The following is a 19,119-nucleotide window of genomic DNA, read 5'->3' as shown; positions in this document are numbered from 1 at the left end:
CCACCTTAATACCCTCACCTAATAAAAATCTTATCAATCTCAGTTTTGACCTTTTTAATTGAGCCCCCCCCCAGTCTCAACAGCTTTTTGGGAGAGAGAGTTCCAGATTCCCAGCACCCTCTGTGTGAAGAAGTGTATCCTGACGTCACCCCCGAATAGCCTGGCTCTAATTGTAAGGTCATGCCCCCTTATTCTGGGCTCCCCCCACCACAGGAAATAGATTATCCCTCTCTATCCTATCAACTTCTTTAATCATCATATACACCTCGGTTATATTACCCTTTTAATCTTCTGTACTCAAGGGAATATAAGCCTAGTCTGTTCTCATAATTTAACCTCTTTAGCCCCGGTGTCGTTCTGGTAAATCTGCGCTGCTCCTCCCTCTAAGACGAACCTATCCTTCCTCTGGTGCGGTACCCAGAACTGGACCCAGTTACTCCAGATGTGGTCTAACCGGAACGTAGTACAACAACAACTCGCATGTTACACAGGGGTAGGAACAGGCTTTGCTGTGTCTCATTGTCCAGGGCCAGAACATGAAGGACGGTCACTGGAGCTATTTTAGCGACTGAGAATGCCATAGAACTCATTCAAGCCCCAAAAAACTATTCAGCTCCACTCCTGCCATGGATTCTTGCTCGGAGGAAATACTGCCCAAATCCTATGTGTTCCCGGTGTGCCCAGTGATTTGTGTTAATGGCTGGGAATTTGGAGCACTGCAAACTTTGAGCACACCAACTCCCACAACGCCGTTCTCTGATCTCGGGCCCCATCCACCAAAGACTCTGTGCCATTGGGTGAAATCGCTCCATTTCGAGGCACAAGAGATTTTGTGGCACAGTCCTGTTGCTGTTGTTTATTCATTCTCGGGATGTGGGCATCACTGGCAAGGCTGGCATTTATTGCCCATCCCTCTAGTTACCCCTAGATACAGCTATGTGTGGCTTGCTTGGCCATTTCAGAGAGCAGTTAAGAGTCAACTGCCATTGGCGTGGAATCAGATATTGGCCCAGACTGGGTAAGGACGCCAGCTTTCCTTCCCTCGAGGACAGTTGGCATTTTACGCCAATCCGACAGCTTCGTGGTCACTTTTTACTGATACCAGGTTTTTATTTCCGGATTTAAAAAAAGACTTGCATTTATATAGCACCTTTCACGACCACCGGATGTCTCAAAGTTCTTTACAGCCAATGAAGTACTTTCGAAGTGTAGCCACTGTTGTAATGTGGGAAATGTGGCAGCCAATTTGCGCACAGCAAGCTCCCACAAACAACAATGTGATAATGACCAGATAATCTGTTTCAATGAAGCTGGATGAGGGATAAATATTGGCCGGGACAACAGGGATAACTACCCCGCTCTGCTTTGAAATGGGATCTTTTACGACCACCTGAGAGGGCAGACGGGGCCTCATTTTAACATCTCATCCAAAAGACGGCACCTCTGACAGTGCAGCGCTCCCTCAGCACTGCACTGGAGTGTCAGCCTAGATTTTCGTGCTCAAGTCCCTGGAGTGGGACTCAAACCCACAACCTCCTGACTCAGGCAAGGATGCTACCCACTGAGCCACAGTTGGCACTCTTTTATGTAAAAAAAACAGTTTAAATTCTCAAACTGTTATGACCGACCAGCTCTCTCTGTCTAATGAGGAGTCAGTCTGTGCCAGCGATAGAAACCGCCTAATACACGAATCAGTATCATTAAGAGAGGGCTGGTGATAACGTTCCCGCTGTAATGTGTTTGCTTCATGGGTTCTTTGCTTAAGAATTCATAGCAACACATTGCTAATAAGAATTAGTTGGTTTATTTAGCAAAGGTTTAACAATCACACTACACATTAGCAGTTCATCCACCAGGCTCACAACTGCATGCCTCATTGTGGATGCCCCGAACCCAACTTGCTGCGGTTTTGTTGAGTCTTGTGAACATCACGTGACTAGCTAAGCCACTCACAATGCAACAGTTCTACAAACTATAAAGTAGACTGGGAACACAGACTAAACGGTGGCACAATTGAGGAACAGTGGAGGACTTTTAAGGAGCTCTTTCATAGTGCTCAACAAAAATATATTCCAGTGAAAAAGAAGGGCGGTAAGAGAAGGGATAACCAGCCGTGGATAACCAAGGAAATAAAGGAGAGTATCAAATTAAAAACCAAGGCGTATTAGGTGGCCAAGGTTAGTGGGAAACTAGAAGATTGGGAAAATTTTAAACGACAGCAAAGAATGACTAAGAAAGCAATAAAGAAAGGAAAGATAGATTACGAAAGTAAACTTGCGCAAAACATAAAAACAGATAGTAAAAGCTTTTACCGATATATACAACGGAAGAGAGTGACTAAAGTAAATGTTGGTCCCTTAGAAGATGAGAAGGGGGATTTAATAATGGGAAATGTGGAAATGGCTGAGACCTTAAACAATTATTTTGTTTCAGTCTTCACAGTGGAAGACACAAAAACCATGCCAAAAATTGCTGGTCACGGGAATGTGGGAAGGGGAGGACCTTGAGACAATCACTATCACTAGGGAGGTAGTGCTGGACAGGCTAATGGGACTCAAGGTAGACAAGTCCCCTGGTCCTGATGAAATGCATCCCAGGGTATTAAAAGAGATGGCGGAAGTTATAGCAGATGCTTTTGTTATAATCTACCAAAATTCTCTGGACTCTGGGGAGGTACCAGCGGATTGGAAAGCAGCTAATGTAACGCCTCTGTTTAAAAAAGGGGGCAGACAAAAGGCAGGTAACTATAGGCCAGTTTGTTTAACATCTGTAGTGGGGAAAATGCTTGAAGCTATCATTAAGGAAGAAATAGCGGGTCATTTAGATAGGAATAGTGCAATCAAGCAGACGCAACATGGATTCATGAAGGGGAAATCATGTTTAACTAATTTACTGGAATTCTTTGAGGATATAACGAGCATGGTGGATAGAGGTGTACCGATGGATGTGGTGTATTTAGATTTCCAAAAGGCATTCGATAAGGTGCCACACAAAAGGTTACTGCAGAAGATAAAGGTACGCGGAGTCAGAGGAAATGTATTAGAATGGATCGAGAATTGGCTGGCTAACAGAAAGCAGAGAGTCGGGATAAATGGGTCCTTTTCGGGTTGGAAATCGGTGGTTAGTGGTGTGCCACAGGGATCGGTGCTGGGAGCACAACTGTTTACAATATACATAGATGACCTGGAAGAGGGGACAGAGTGTCGTGTAACAAAATTTGCAGATGACACAAAGATTAGTGGTAAAGCGGGTTGTGTAGAGGACACAGAGGCTTCAGAGATTTAGATAGGTTAAGCGAATGGGCTAAGGTTTGGCAGATGGAATACAATGTCGGAAAATGTGAGGTCATCCACCTTGGGAAAAAAAAAACAGTAAAAGGGAATATTATTTGAATGGGGAGAAATTACAACATGCTGCGGTGCAGAGGGACCTGGGGGTCCTTGTGCATGAAACTCTTTTTGGAGTTTATCTGCAAAACAAAACACATTAAACCGTGCCACCCGACCTGGGTGACACACCAGACATTTACAAGGCCCTTTTTTTCCTTTTTTTTGGTTTTTTTTTTCTTTCTTTTTTTTTGGTTTTTTTTTTTGGGCACTAAAATCACAATTTTTCCCCAGTGCCCCCTATAAAAGGGAAGGGGACACTAAAAACACCGGCAATTAAAACAAATTAAACTTTAAAACGTAAAATCAAATTAAAATTTGGTTGCCGGGCGTGATGATCCCAAAAAGTTAGTTTGCAGGTGCAACAGGTAATCAGGAAGGCGAATGGAATGTTGGCCTTCATTGCGAGAGGGATGGAGTACAAAAGCAGGGAGGTCCTGCTGCAACTGTACATGGTATTGGTGAGGCCGCACCTGGAGTACTCCGTGCAGTTTTGGTCACCTTACTTAAGGAAGGATATACTAGCCTTGGAGGGGGTACAGAGACGATTCACTAGGCTGATTCCGGAGATGAGGGGGTTACCTTATGATGATAGATTGAGTAGACTGGGTCTTTACTCATTGGAGTTCAGAAGGATGAGGGGTGGTCTTATAGAAACATTTAAAATAATGAAAGGGATAGACAAGATAGAGACAGAGAGGTTGTTTCCACTGGTCGGGGAGACTAGAACTAGGGGGCACAGCCTCAAAATATGGGGGAGCCAATTTAAAACCGAGTTGAGAAGGAATTTCTTCTCCCAGAGGGTTGTGAATCTGTGGAATTCTCTGCCCAAGGAAGCAGTTGAGGCTAGCTCATTGAATATATTTAAATCACAGATAGATAGATTTTTAACCAATAAGGGAATTAAGGGTTATGGGGAGCGGGCGGGTAAGTGGAGCTGAGTCCACGGCCAGATCAGCCATGATCTTTTTGAATGGCGGAGCAGGCTCGAGGGGCTAGATGGCCTACTCCTGTTCCTAATTCTTATGTTGCAACATTAATACAAGTGCACCCTTATTAAAGTGGTGGGGCACTAAAACCGACACAATAAACAAATTAACTTCTAGCAGTAAACTTAATTCAAATCAAAATTTGGTTGCTGGGGGTGATGATGCACTTCAGTCCCTCCGGTGCCCACCTCTCACGGAAGGCAGCGAGCATACCGGTGGACACCGCAACAGCTCTACAACTATTTTGTAGGAAACAATTAAAATAAGTGCCCCCTGATTAAAAGGGGGGTGAGGGGGCACACCAAACACTTTCAAACAAGTGATCCCTTGTTTTTTTTTTGAGGGCACTAAAACACAAATTATGCAAGTGCCCCCTGGCTAAAAGGAGGGGGTGGGGCACTAAAACCGGCACAATAAACAAATTAAACTTTAGACAAAACATCAAATTAAAATTTGGTTGCCGGTGATGATGCATTCCAGTCCCGCTGGTGCCCACCTCTCATAGAAGGCCGCGAGCATACCGGTGGACACTGAAACAGCTCCACAAATCTCTGAGCATGCTCACAGGTGCGTACATTACACCCGCTAAGCTGCGCGGCCGTGCAGCTGTCTGGAGGTCCCGCGCAGGACACTTGCCAACTTTAGAACAGGAGATTTTGTGCATGCGTGAAATTTTGAATAGCCTGCGCAGCCCGTTAAAGGGACCAAAGTAAAAATTAGTGGGAACCTTGGTTGGTGGCTCCTAGTATTGGACACTATCTTCGGGTGGGGGGCTGCGGTGGGGGACAGGGAAATTTGGCCCATTGAGACAATTGTCCAATAGCTGTGCCAAGACCAAGTCGAAAGATGTAACAAAGTTTCACTATGCAAGAACTTGCCAATGACTGAGATGTGAAGGGCAAGACCTTGGCTTGTTGCAAAGTCTGTTCTGTGATATTACGGGAGACGGCAAGACTGTCCGAGACTGATTAGGATCAAAAATGGACCCTCTCTGGAATTCCCTTCCTGAACTCCTCCATCCCTCCATCTCTCTCCTCCTCCTCAAGACCCACCCCTTCGACCAAGCTTTTTAGTCACTCCTAATCTCCCCAGTTATCGTTGGGTTCTGGCGGAGGGTCTACAGCTGAGTCGTCCGTCTGTCTTTTGTACTGACGGAACTGCTGTGTGTTTCTGGAACTTTCTATGTTGGTTTCATAAAAAGAACGATGGGTTAATGTTTCCATTGGAAAAGTCTTGCAAACTGCACGAGTCTGGCACAAATAAACAAACCACAAGGTTATTTTCACAGTCGTGTGGAGCAATTTTCCCCACTGCAGTTTGTCTTAATCGGGGCTAATCAGGGCTAAACCCAGATCAGATTATAATGCGGAACAGCTGCAACAATGTGCATTTCTATAGCACCTTTAACCTTCGTAAAACGTCCCACATGTAACGATTAAAATCGGGGGATGTGTAAGGACATTTTCAGACGTGTTTCCATGCTCAGGTGTGGCTTATTGTGAAGCAGAATGAGGGCTTGATTGTGTTTTTTTTCAATCCCGATCCTGGAGGATGGCTGTGCTGTTTCGGGTCTTTTGTTACTCCCAAAGACGGTAAGCTAAAGCTCCCTTTTCTGCGATTGGTTGATCCGCTTCGAATATATGGGAGCCGATTTGGAGCTTGCACCTGCCACAGGGTGTTCAGGTTGACCGGACCCATGGTATTTTTTTGCCTGTCGTCCATATTGACTGACGGGCTTCTAAAGTAAGACTCAGCAAATGAACTGGGAGTGGGTCTGAGGCGTTTAACATGACTAAAAGCAATGATAGGGTGGCGAGAGAGAAAACATTTCCTCTGGTGGGGTGGTGGGTGTGTGGGGAGGCCAGGGGTAGGTTGAGGGGGGAGGTGAGGAGGCTGGGGGTAAGGTGGGCGGGAGAGTGGGGGGGGGAGGGGGTTAGAGAGGCCGGGGATATGTTCGGGTGGGAGTTGCGGGGGGAGGTTGTGGGGAGGCCGGGGGTTGGGTGGGTAGGGTTTGCGGGGGGTGGGGGGGGGGGGAGGTCTGGAGTGGGGTGGGTATGGAGGCCGGGGGTAGGGTGGGGTGGGAGGGGGGGGGGGTGGTGGGGTGGGGTGGTAGGGAGGCCAGGGGTGGGAGGGTGGGGTGTTAGGGAGGCTGGGAGAAGGGGGGGGTGGAGTCCAGAATAAGGGGGCTATGCTGTTCAGGGGTGATGTCAGGAAGCACTTTGTCACACAATGGGGAGTAGAGATCTTTAACTCCCTCCCCCAAAAAGCTGTTGAGGCTGGGTCATTGAATCATCATCTCATTAGAATGATACAACACAGAAAGAAGCCATTCGGCCCATCTTTGAAAGAGCGATCCAATTAGTCTCACTCCCCGCAACGTGTTCACCTTGAAGAATTTGTCCACTGCATTTAGGGTCATTATTGAATTTGCTTCCACTGCCCTTTCAGTCGGTGCATTCCAGATCGTCATAACTTGGAGCGTCAAAAAATGGTTTTCCTCCTGTCTCCTCTGGTTTGTTTGCCAGTTACCTTAATCATAAAACTGAACAGTTTTGAATATATTTATTCTGGGGATGTGGGTCGCTGGCAAGGCTGATATTTATTGCCCATTCCTTAGTTGCCCAGAAACGGTGGTAGTAAGTTGCCTTCTTGAACCGTTGCAGTGTAGAACTTCTGATGTATTGGAGTGCCTTGCTAAGGGGCTTCGGAGAGCAGATACTTGTGTATTTATAGATTAAGTTGTCTTTTCCTCGCTTTTTAAAATTCATTCTCTAAATGTTGGCGTCGCTGGCAAGGCTGGCATTTATTGCCCATTCCAGTAGAATGGAGTTGCTTCCTAGGCTACTTCAACAGCAACTTGTATTTATATAGCGCCTTTAACATAGTGAAACGTCCCAAGGCGCTTCAGAGGAGTGTTATGAGATGAAACAATTTAACACCGAGCTGTATAAGTAGAAATTAGCGCAGGTGACCAAAAGCTTGGTCAAAGAGGTAGGTTTTAAGGAGCGTCTTGAAGGAGGAAAGAGAGGTAGAGAGGTAGAGAGGTTTAGACAGGGTGTTCCAGAACTTGGGGCCTAGGCAACAGAAGGCATGGCCGCCAATGGTGGAGCGATTATAATCAGGGATGCTCAGGAGGGCAGAATTAGAGGAGTGCAGACATCTCGGTGGGGGTGGGGGGAATGGGGGCGGGTGTTGTGGGTCTGGAGGAGATTACAGAGGTAGGGCGGGGCGAGGCCATGGAGGGATTTGAAAATAAGGATGAGAATTTTGAAATCGAGGTGTTGCTTAACTGGAAGCCAATATAGCTCAGCGAGCACAGGGGTGATGGGTGAGCGGGACTTGCCGCGAGTTAGGACACTGGCAGCTGAGTTTTGGATCACCTCTAGTTTACGTAGGGTAGAACGTGGGAGGCCAGCCAGGAGTGCATTGGAATAGTCAAGTCTAGAGGTAACAAAGGCATGGATGAGGGCTTCGGCAGCAGATGAGCTGAGGCAAGGGCGGAGACAGGCGATGTTACAGAGGTGGAAATTGGCAGTCTTAATTGAGCTGCGGATATGTGGCCGGAAGCTTATTTCAGGGTCAAATATGAAAACCAGGTTGCGAACAGTATGGTTCAGCCTCAGACAGAGGTTGGGGAGAGGGATGGAGTCAGTGGCTAGTGCACTGTGGTCAGAGGCATCCACCACGTTGGTGTGGGACTGGAGTCACATATATAGGTCAGACCGGGCAAGGGCAGCAGATTTCCTTACCAACAGGACATTAGTGAACCAGTTGGGTTTCTACGACAATCCGACAGCTTCATGGTAACTTTTAGCTGAGAGCGGCATTTAAAACTGAATTGAAATTCTCAGTCTGCCATGGTGCGATGTGAACTCCCGTAGTTTGGATTATTGGTCCCAGGAGTAAGGTTGAGGACAAGGTTTGGGAGTCTGATGGCCCTTTCCTGCATACTCGCACTCCGCTGGGTCAGACTGTCTCAAAGATGGTGAATGGCCACTGCGTGAGATGTTGCACCACTGCCGGTAACATAGAATTACAGAGTATTTACGGCACAGAAACAGGCCATTCAGCCCAACGGGTCCGTGCCGGTGTTTATGCTCCACTCGAGCCTCCTCCCACCCCTCTTCATCACAGCGTATCAGCATATCCTAAAAAGAAAAAAAAATGAAAGCTTTTCCCCACCTAGGACTTCCCAAAGCCAATGAAGTACTTTTTGAAGTGTAGTCACTGTTGTAATGTGGGAAACGCAGCTGTGATAATGACCGGATAATCTGTTTTTAGTGATGTTGATTGAGGTATAAATATTGACCCCCAGGACACTGGGGATAACTCCCCTGCTCTTCTTCAAAACAGTGCCATGGGATCTTTTAACATCCACCTGAGAGAGCAGACGGGGCCTCGGTTTAACTTCACATCCGAAAGACAGTGCAGCACTCCCTCAGCACTGCACTGGGCCTAGATTTCACGTCCCCAGAGTGAGACTTGAACCCACAACTTTCTGACTGAGAGGCGAGTGTGCTGCCCACTGAACCACAGCTGACATTATTTTCCCCCTCATGTATTTATCTTGCTTGCCCTTAAATGTATCTATGATAATCGCCCTCGTCTACACCATTGTGTTGGTGAGCGCTGCATTCTCACCACTCTGGGTAATGAAGTTTCTCCTGAATTCCTTACTGGATTTATTAGTGACTGTTTTATATTTACGGTACCCCAGAAAGTCTGGAAAGGAATAGGGGAAAAGATTGTGTGTTCCATGACCCCCTGTTATTTTACAGATTGTAGTTTAGTGTTTTGGTTCTTAAAAGCAAAACTGGACAGAAAATCCTGGCAAATAAAAGAGCGCGACTGCGCTTGGGGGTTTAACGGATCATCAGTTCGCTGTGAACACATCGTTTAAAGTCCTTGTCCGGCCTCATTTGCATACTTGGAAAATATTTAATGAATTAAAATTGATAGTGAAGCCGAGGTTTATCGCTGGAAGGTCTGATTTCTTTGCTGGCTGTATTAATGTTAAACCGGTTCTGACACTCCGAGTCCTGCTCTTACTCAGCACGACCCAAACCTGCTCCCTATGGGCATTATACTTTGTGCGGGCTGACATTGGGGGGGCCAGTCCCGGGTACAGCTCCGGTCTTAATGAGTAACTTGACCAATCGCCTCAGTCAATGATTACCTGGCCTGGTCTGCTTCCCTTCCCTCTTCCCTCCCTCCCTCCTTTCCCTCCTTTCCCTCCCTCCCTCCCTCCCTCCCTCCTTTCCTTCCTTCACTCCCTTTTCTTTGCTTCCTTCACTCACATTTCTTTCCTTCTCTCCCTTTACTTTCCTTCTCTCCCTTCTGTCTTTCCCTCCCTCCCTCCCTTCAGCAAGTCTGACGAGGGATGTGGAACTACCCTTGTGCGTCTGTATGCTTACGACGTGACATTAAATAATGATGTGACCCCAGCATAGAGACTCTAAGCTGGTTCAGCTTATTTAGCCTGCAAGACTAGAGGCGCTTAACCCAACAGTCAATCATAAGACCCACAAAACTCTGAGCCTGCAATGCCCTTGGGACACAGGTCAGGCCATTATATTTGAGAGCACTGTTGACAATGGGGGAACCCAGTCTCCCATCAAATATGTTCGTTCTCTCTCTCTCTCTCTCTCTCTTCCCCCCCCCCCGTCTCTTTCTCCCCCCCCCCCGTCTCTTTCTCCCCCCCCCGTCTCTTTCTCCCCCCCCCCCGTCTCTTTCTCCCCCCCCCCGTCTCTTTCTCCCCCCCCCTGTCTCTTTCTCCCCCCCCCTGTCTCTTTCTCCCCCCCCCTGTCTCTTTCTCCCCCCCCCCCCCCCTGTCTCTTTCTCCCCCCCCCCTGTCTCTTTCTCCCCCCCCCCCCCTGTCTCTTTCTCCCCCCCCCCCCCTGTCTCTTTCTCCCCCCCCTCTGTCTCTTTCTCCCCCCCTCTGTCTCTTTCTCCCCCCTCTGTCTCTTTCTCTCCCCTCGGTGCCTAAAATAGAAACACAATTCATTCTCTAGAACGGGGGTCCTCTCGCCATTGATAAGCATAAAAATAACAAATATCTCGGACTGTTTATTAACTATAGCACGAACCATATCTTCGGAACAACGACAAATCTGAGTGCGAAATGCTGGAGTTACACTGCAGATCTGTCGACATCGGAAAGCAGTCTGTTTAACATTATTGCAGGATGCCCTTAAAGCACTGAGGTTTATTTCTCGAGAAATGGAATTGAAAAGCAGGGAAGTTATGTTAAATTTATATTGAACTTGGTTAGACCACACTTATAGTGCACAGTTCTGGTCTCGATATAAAAAGGATATCGAGACACCGGAGAATCGGCATAATTTTTCCTTCCCAGGATGGTACAAGAACTGAGAGGTTATACCTATCGGGAAAGATTGAAAAGGTTGGGGATCTTTTCCCTAGAAAAGAGAAGGCTGAGGGCTGACCTAATGGAGGTCTTTGGGGTTTCTATAGGGTAGGTATAGAGATGATGTTTCGACTTGTAGGGTAGTCCAAAACTAGGTGTTCATAAAAACATAAGAAATAGGAGCAGGAGTCGGCCATACGGCCCCTCGAGCCTGCTCCGCCATTCAATAAGATCATGGCTGATCTGATCTTGGACTCAGCTCCACTTCCTTGCCCGCTCCCCATAACCCTTTACTCCCTTATCGCTCAAAAATCTGTCTATCTCCGCCTTAAATATATTCAATGATCCAGCCTCCACAGTTCTCTGGGGCAGAGAATTCCACAAATTTACAACCCTCTGAGAGAAGAAATTTCTCCTCATCTCAGTTTTAAATGGGTGGCCCCTTATTCTGAGACTATGTCCCCTAGTTTTAGTTTCCCTTATGAGTGGAAATATCCTCTCTGTATCCACCTTGTCGAGCCCCCTCATTATCTTACAAGTTTCAATAAGATCATCTCTCATTCTTCTGAACTCCAATAAGTTCATAAATGTAAGATAGTCACTAATAAATCCAATGGGGAATTCAGGAGAAAATTCTTTAGCCAGAGACTGGTGAGAATGTGGAACTTGCTATAACAGGGAATGCTGTGCGGCCACGAGCCAGTCTGGCGGTCCCGCGCTGGACGCTCTCGGCTTCCAAATGGACGCAATCACGCACGCACAAAAATTTTAATGCGCCGAGCAGCCAGTTAAAGGGACCACGCACAATAAAACAAATTAGGGGGAACATTGATGGCGAGTGGCATAAATAGCAGAGATGCATTTAAGAGGATCCTAGAAAAGTACATTGAGAAAAGAAATATTTACATTTATATAGCGCCTTTCACATCCACCGGATGTCTCAGCGCTTTACAGCCAATGAAGTACTTTTGGAGTGCAGTCACTGTTGTAATGTGGGAAACGCGGCAGCCAATTTGCGCACAGCAAGCTCCCACACACAGCAATGTGATAATGATCCAGATAATCTGTTTTTTGGGGCATTAATTGAGGGATAAACATTGGTCAGGGCACCCGCAATAACTCCCCTGCTCTTCTTTGAAATAGTGCCGGGGGATCTTTTACGTCCCCCTGAGAGAGCAGACGGGGCCTCGGTTTAACGTCTCATCCGAAAGACACTCCCTCAGCACTGCACTGGAGCGTCAACCTAGATTTATATGCTCAAGTTCCTGGAGTTGCTACCCACTGAGCCACGACTGACACTTTAAAAAGAACCACACACAATAAAATAAATTTGAGGGAACATTGCTGGAGAGTGGTTGAGATGAATAGCATAGATGCATTTAAGGGGAAGCTGGAAAGGAATGGGAGGATATGCTGATGGGGGCAGAGAGATAGTGTGGAGCATAAACACCGGCATTGGGCCGAATGGCCTGTTTCTGTGCTGTAAGTTCTGTGCAATCAGAAATATACTGGGGGGCTGGTTTACAGGCTGCGCACTTGTCTCTCTGGTGATGGGAGAATTGTAAACAGTCTGTGTGATATCGGGGCTTCAGCGGAGAGCGTTGCAGTGAGATGTGTAATAAAGGTGGTGTGGTTCCTCCATTAGCAAGTGTGGCCCACAGCCCCATCAGAGTGCGTTACAGCACGGGGTGTTTTATAGAAAAGCTGGCTTAAGTGGTTTCTCCATTAGCAAAGGAGCTGTAAAGCGGTGTGTGTGTGTGTGTGTGTGTGTACAGGGAGAGTTTTACAGCGAGGGGTGTGTGTGTGTGTGTTAGAGCAGTGGTTTTATGCGGATTGTCGTATTTGCGACGGGGCCATAAACAATGTGGGTTCTCTCTCCGGCGGGTAGTTGTCTGGTATGGTGTGGGGAGGAGGGTGTCATTTTGTTTGGTTCACAGCCAGCCCTTTAGTTTCAACAAAAGGAGCCAATCTCTGTGGCTGGGGCGGGGGGTGGTGGAGAGGGAGAGCGCGAGTGAGTCCGTCGCTCCAAAGGCAATGATTAGGACCCTTGGAACACAGCAAGTGCAGGGTGGTTGCTGGGCGACCAAGTTGACAAGCTTGTGTAAATATGCTAATCCCGATCTGGAGGGCACTTGGAAATGGCAAGTGCGTGCAGTGTCGTTTAAACCGGGGGGCCGGGGGGAGGAGGTGGGGGGGGGGGGTTGGAATCAGGAAGAGGAGCAGCAGGCCCACAGTGCAGGCTGACCTGGGTCACCAACACTCATTATTCACACAGCTTTCATGCACCACACTCCGCACAGCGGTCTGCAATCACCTCGTCTCCCGAACTCAACACAGGAACAGGCAACACTTCCCTCTCCCCACCCCCCACCTCGGGGTCGCCAACCCTCCAGCGTTGCCCTGGAGTCTCCAGGGATTAAAAGGTGAACTTCCAGGAGCAAAATCAATTGGGGCAATAAAAAATTTTTAAATCGGGTTTTTGTTTTAAAGAGAAAAATTCTTTTGGACACTTTGGTTATTAGTAATAAAATTATTAGAGCTGGGAGGAGAGATTGAGTAGACTAGGCCTATGTTCTCTGGAGTTTAGAAGAATGAGAGGTGATCTCATTGAAACATACAACATTCTTACAGGGCTTGACAGGGTAGATGCTGAGAAGTTATTTTCCCTGGCTGGGGTGTCTAAAACCAGGGGTCACAGTCTCCGAATAAGTGGTCGGACATTCAGGACTGAGATGAGGAGAAACTTCTTCACTCAGAGAGTGGTGAATCTTTGGAATTCTCTGCCACAGAGGGCTGTGGAGGCTCAGTCATTGAGTATATTCAAGACAGAAATCAATAGATTTTTGAATATTAAGGGAATCAAGGGATATGGGGATAGTGCAGGAACGTGGAGTTGAGGTAGAAGATCAGCCATGATCTCATTGAATGGCGGAGCAGGCTCGAGGGGCCAAATGGCCGACTCCTGCTCCTATTTCTTACGTTCTTATGAAAGGCTGGTTTCTGAAAATTCATCCAATCGGGTAACAGTCTGCGGGAAGGCGGGGCACAGTGAGGATGGACGTGTTGGGTGGCCAATGGGGGCGGGGCGGAGCAGTTGGAGGAAGAGGAGTAGGCCATTCGACCCCTCGAGCCTATTCCCCCATTCAATGAGATCACGGCTGATCTGCGACCTAACTGCAGCTACCCGCCTTTCCCCATACACCTTAATACCTTTGGTTCACAAAAAATGATAAATCTCCAATTTAAAATTAACAATTGATCTAGCATCAATTGCCGTTTGTGGAAAAGATTTTAAATTCTCTAGCACCCTTTGCCTGAGAGCAGTGAAGGCAGATTCAATAGTAACTTTCAAAAGGGAACTGGATATATGACTTGAAAAGGAGAAATTTGCAGGACTATGGGGAAAGGGCAGGGAGTGGGACTGATTGGATGGCACTTACAAAGAGCTGGCACAGGCATGATGGGCCGAATGGCCTTCTAATTCTAATTTGGGTACTGACGTCAATAGAAGATTCCCCACCCACAGATACACTGTTGCCTCCCAGCTGAGATTAAAGAAAGAAAAAAAGATTTACATTTGTATAGCACCTTTCATGACCTCAGGACATCCCAAAGCACTTTACAGCCAATGAAGTACTTTTGAAGTGTTGTCACTGTTGCAATGTGGCAGCCTATTTTGCGCACAGTAAGCTCCCACAAACAGCAATGTGATAATGACCTGATAGTCTGTTTTTCTTATGTTGGTTGAGGGATAAACATTGACCAGGACACCGGGGCTAGCTCCCCTGTTCTTCGAAATAGTGCCGTGGGATCTTTTACATCCACCTGAGAGAGCAGACAGAGCCTTGATTTAACGTCTCATCCGAAAGGCGGCACCTCCGACAGTGCAGCACTCCCTCAGCACTACACTGGGAGTGTCAGCCTAGATTTATGTGCTCAAGTCCCTGGAGTGGGACTTGAACCCACAATCTTCCGATCCAGAGGCCAGAGTGTGCTACCCACTGAGCCACAGCTGACACAACTAAATAACTCGGGACAGAGCAGGCCTTTCCGGTCTGTACAGCCCAGGACCTCAATTACTGATCGATCCCGCATTTTAAGCTGATCTAGACTCCAGCCATCTCCCGATTTTACCCAACTCCTCTTTTCAAACATAGTGTCTTATGTGGGGGAAGGGGGGAGGTCGAAACCAATCCCCCTCCCCCTGCCCCCTTTCAAAATAAAAAGTTTCACATTAGGTGGTGGGTGTATCAACTGAGCTGCAGGGTACCGGTACCGTTGCTCAACGGTTTTAAGAAAGCAAATGATCTGTAGGTCTTGGCATACTGTGGAGTGTTCTGATACGAGAATCTCCCCTTTCCCTAAATAGCAAGTGCCCAATCTCGGCCAGGCCGCTGTGGGTGGCGAGGGAGCCACAGAGTGGAACCAAGGTCCTTTCTCCCAGGGAAGGAGAGGCGATTTGAGGGTGAGTCACTGACACCTCTGGGCACCGACTCCTTAGCTGAATACCGAGCCGTCTTCTGCTGGGGCCTCTGGGGCGGGGACGCAGGTAAACACAGGTCCCATTTTCTATGACCAGGAGCGACGGTGGGGGGAGGTGGGAGAAGTAAGGAAGAGGCGAAACAAAAATAAATTAAGATCACTAACAATAGAGTACTGGGTGCCACGCGGCAAAATAGTCCTTCATTTATTCACTCCAAAATCTTGGAACTCCCTCCCGAACAGCGCTGTGGGAATACCTTCACCACATGGACTGCCGCGGTTCAAGAAGGCGGCTCACCATCACCTTTTCAAGGGCAATTAGGGATGGGCAATAAATGCAGGCCTTGCCAGCGATTTCCACATTCCATGAACGAATAGAAAAAAAATTGCAGCACACATGCAGACCATTCAACCCAACAGGTCCGTGCTGGTGTTTATGCTCCACACGAGATTCCTCCCACCCCTCTTCATCTCACCCTATCAGTATAACCTTCTATTCCCTTCGTCCTCATGTGTTTATCTCGCTTCCCCTTAAATGCCTCTATACCATTTGCCTCAACCACTCCTTGTGGTAGTGAGTTCCACATTCTCACCACGCTCTGGGTACAGAAGTTTATCCTGAATTCCAAGAAAGAAAGACTTGCATTCATATAGCGCCTTTCACAACCACCGGATGTCTGAGTGCTTTACAGCCAATGAAGTACTTGTGGAGTGTACTCACTGTTGTAATGTGGGAAACATGGCAAGCAACTTTTGCACAGCAAGCTCCCACAAACAGCAATGTGATAATGACCAGATAATCTGTTTTTGTTATGTTGATTGAGGGGTAAATATTGGCCCCAGGACACCGGGGATAACTCCCCTGCTCTTCTTCGAAATAGTGCCATGAGATCTTTTACATCCACCTGAGATAGCAGACGGGGCCTCGGTTTAACGTCTCATCCGAAAGACGGCACCTCCGACAGTGCAGCACTCCCTCAGCACTGCACTGGGAGGGTCAGCTGAGATTTAAGTGCTCAAGTTCCTGGAGTGGGACTCAAACACACAACGTTTTGAATCAGGCGAGAGTGCTGCCTACTGAGCCATGGCTGATGGGATTATTATCGTGCTGGTCCTTCACATGGTGATGTATAAGATGATGGAAATCAACTGCTGCCTCAAACACTAAAATGGACAGTACCGTGAAATTATTCTGTATTGATGACCCTAGTTTTTAACCCACCGCACTTCACCCGATCTGCCTCCCTTTTAATTTGCCTCCTTTTGCTCCTTATAAATTTAATTCTCCTTTTTTAATTTCTGCTATTTTATTTTTTTCTCTTTAAACTTTGGCTCATCTCGATCACCTTCTTTTGAACTCTCAGGTGTTCCCCTTTCGCCTCGACTTGCCCTCCTTTAACTTTGAATTCTCTCGGGCGCTCTGGTTTAATAAATTTAGTTTATGTTATATGGGCCGGATTTTCGGTTCTGCTGACTTTGGGGCGGTAAAGTTTGCGCCCGGGAACAGTTTGTGCCTCAGTCAGCAATATTCGGCAGCTGGGCCCTGAGTGTGGGGCGGGGCGCTAAGGGAGGCGTTGCACACCTCTCTCAGGGCGCTAGGCCGGCTGAGCAAGGGAAAATCCCGAGCTAAACAGCCGGCCTCGGAGCGCCCTGAGAGAGGTCCGGGCGTCAAAAAAAACCTGAATAAAACCACTAAAAACATTTCCAATAAATAACTCACGCCACCACAAAATAAATCGCAAAATAAAAACCAAGCACACTGACCCGAGGTCGACATTACTGATCTCACTGCTGCCGTTACAGCTCGGACTGCCCGCTTTCACAGGCGGTCCCAGAAGGGGGCACTACGGGTCGGGCGGGAGCCAAAAATCAAGCCGCTGTCGCAACCTGGGGCATTGCACACCGTGCTCGCCTCTCCTGGGTGGTAATGTTCCGCGCCCCGCCGAAACCGGCCCCGAAAACCTCCGGCGGGGCGCTGGAAGCTGGCCGCCCAACCAGAAGTGCTCACCGCCGCCATTGCCGCCCCTCCTGGGCACTAACTGGCACAGCAGAAGACCAAAACTCCAGCCCCTTGTATTGAGTTTTGTCTGATTTGTGCCGTTCGGAGAGTTTATCTGCACCTGGCGGGTTCCTTTTGCTTTCCGACGGTGCGATCTCGCTGGAGCCCGCCGCCTGCCTCTTGCCTTATGTTGCTGTTGGATGTTTGGTGCTCATGCCCCCCTCCCACCGCCCCCCCCCCGCCTTGATGTCTTAGGATTCCTGACACCATGATTGGCTCGAAGTCCAGATGAATCCGATTACTCGCCCAGCATTCACCTTCCAGCAGTGGTCACTGATTCAGAAGTCTGGATACTCGGAGGGGACAATTTTAACCTGACGCCACCACCCCCGCCCCCCGCCCTCCCACATCTGGAACCACGACGGGATCATGTGCAACGCTGAATTGACCCCGCCCTGATTTGACTCTCCACTGAAGTCAATCCCGCTCGTTCCTGTGGGTTTCTACCACCCAGCAAATCCGATTACAATTAACCCCTTTGTTCTTCACCCCCAACCTTGCCCGGCCAAGCAGAACTGAGATCAAATGAAGTGCAGTCCCAGCTTTGATCAATGATCTCGGCCTGGCCTTGCTCCCAGGACGTTCCTGCTCCGTACAGATCAGCGACTCGACCAGAGATTGAAGAGCTGAACATTTTTCTTTAAAAAGCTTCCTGTTTTTCCCCCCAGCCCCTCAAACATCTTTTCATTCTTCCTCGCTCCCGAACTGGGCAACGTTAAGTGCCGAGTCACTCAGCGATTGTAAAGAGTCTCCTGGCATGTGTGGAGTGAAGATGGAGGAGCGCATCACACACTCGGGTCACCCAGTGGGCAGCACACTCGCCTCCGAGTCAGAAGGTTGTGTGTTCAAGTTCCACTCCAGAGACTTGAGCACAGAAATCGAGGCTGACATAGACCTGAGGGAGCGCTGCACTGTCGGAGGCGCTGTCTTTGGATGAGACTTTAAACCGAGGCCCCGTCTGCGCTCTCAGGTGGACATAAACAATCCCACGGCACGAGTGAAGAAGAGCAGGGGAATTCTCCCCACTGTTGTGGCCCAATATTTATCCATTAACTAACATCACTAAAAACTGATTATCTGGTCGCTATCACATTGCTGTTTGTGGGAGCTTGCTGTGCGCAAATTGGCTGCCGCGTTTCCCACATTACAACAGTGACTACACTCCAAAAGTATTTAATTGGCTGTAAAGCGCTTTGAGACCATCCGGTAGGTCGTAAAAGGCGCTATATAAATGCAAGTCTTTTTCTTTTTGGGTGGTCCTGTGAATCTCTGAATGGCCAGCCATTGGGGTATCAGTGGGGCTCCAACGTAGGACCCTTGGGTGCAGAGGTGTTGCGCTAAGGGGACAAATCGAAGCGGGGATACAATTCCAGAAACACGGGAAACGCAACCTTATTTTTAAAAAAAGCCACACACTGCAAAATAAATTATTAGCAAACGTTTCACGGGTGGACGTAAACAATCCCAATGATGTTTGAAGTTTTGGGATGGAGCTGTTTCCATGGCAGTGGGTTGAATGATTCCAGGTGGGTGTGACTCCAATCCCGGCGTGGTGTGTGGCCTGATGGGAGTGCGGATCAGAGAGGCAAGTGTGTGTTCGGCACGTCCGGTCTGCGGGAGCTCCGGGGGGGGGGGGGGGTGGGGTGGGTGGATTGTGGGGGTCCCTGATTCTCTGGCAACGACCCGATCGGCAGGTACGTCAACCTCCACATACAAACCGTACTCCCGGTGAAGGAGGCGTTGGGCCCTGTCCCCCTACCTCACATCCTTCAGCAACCCTGCATTGTCGCGTCCACGCCAGGCACTTAAATTGACCCAAAGCCACGGAGCTTGATT

The 19,119-nt window shown here is 48.3% G+C and overlaps 1 protein-coding gene across 3 annotated transcripts in view; it reads left to right on the top strand.

Annotated features, from left to right (window-relative positions):
* LOC139233891 (protein AF-10-like) overlaps positions 1-19,119 on the top strand; it is a 186,852-nt gene that overhangs the window by 121,366 nt on the left and 46,367 nt on the right. For 2 of the 3 annotated variants that reach the window (XM_070864535.1, XM_070864534.1), the window contains exon 10: positions 15,112-15,207. The exons of the other annotated variant lie outside the window; for it this stretch is intronic. In XM_070864535.1, the coding sequence (XP_070720636.1) occupies positions 15,112-15,207 (96 nt within the window). The remainder of the gene's footprint in view (positions 1-15,111; positions 15,208-19,119) is intronic. 3 annotated transcript variants of the gene reach the window in all.

The sequence above is a fragment of the Pristiophorus japonicus genome, chromosome 21 (assembly GCF_044704955.1).
Source record: "Pristiophorus japonicus isolate sPriJap1 chromosome 21, sPriJap1.hap1, whole genome shotgun sequence".
NCBI lineage: Eukaryota > Metazoa > Chordata > Chondrichthyes > Pristiophoridae > Pristiophorus > Pristiophorus japonicus.
This window is presented reverse-complemented; position numbering and strand designations above follow the sequence as displayed.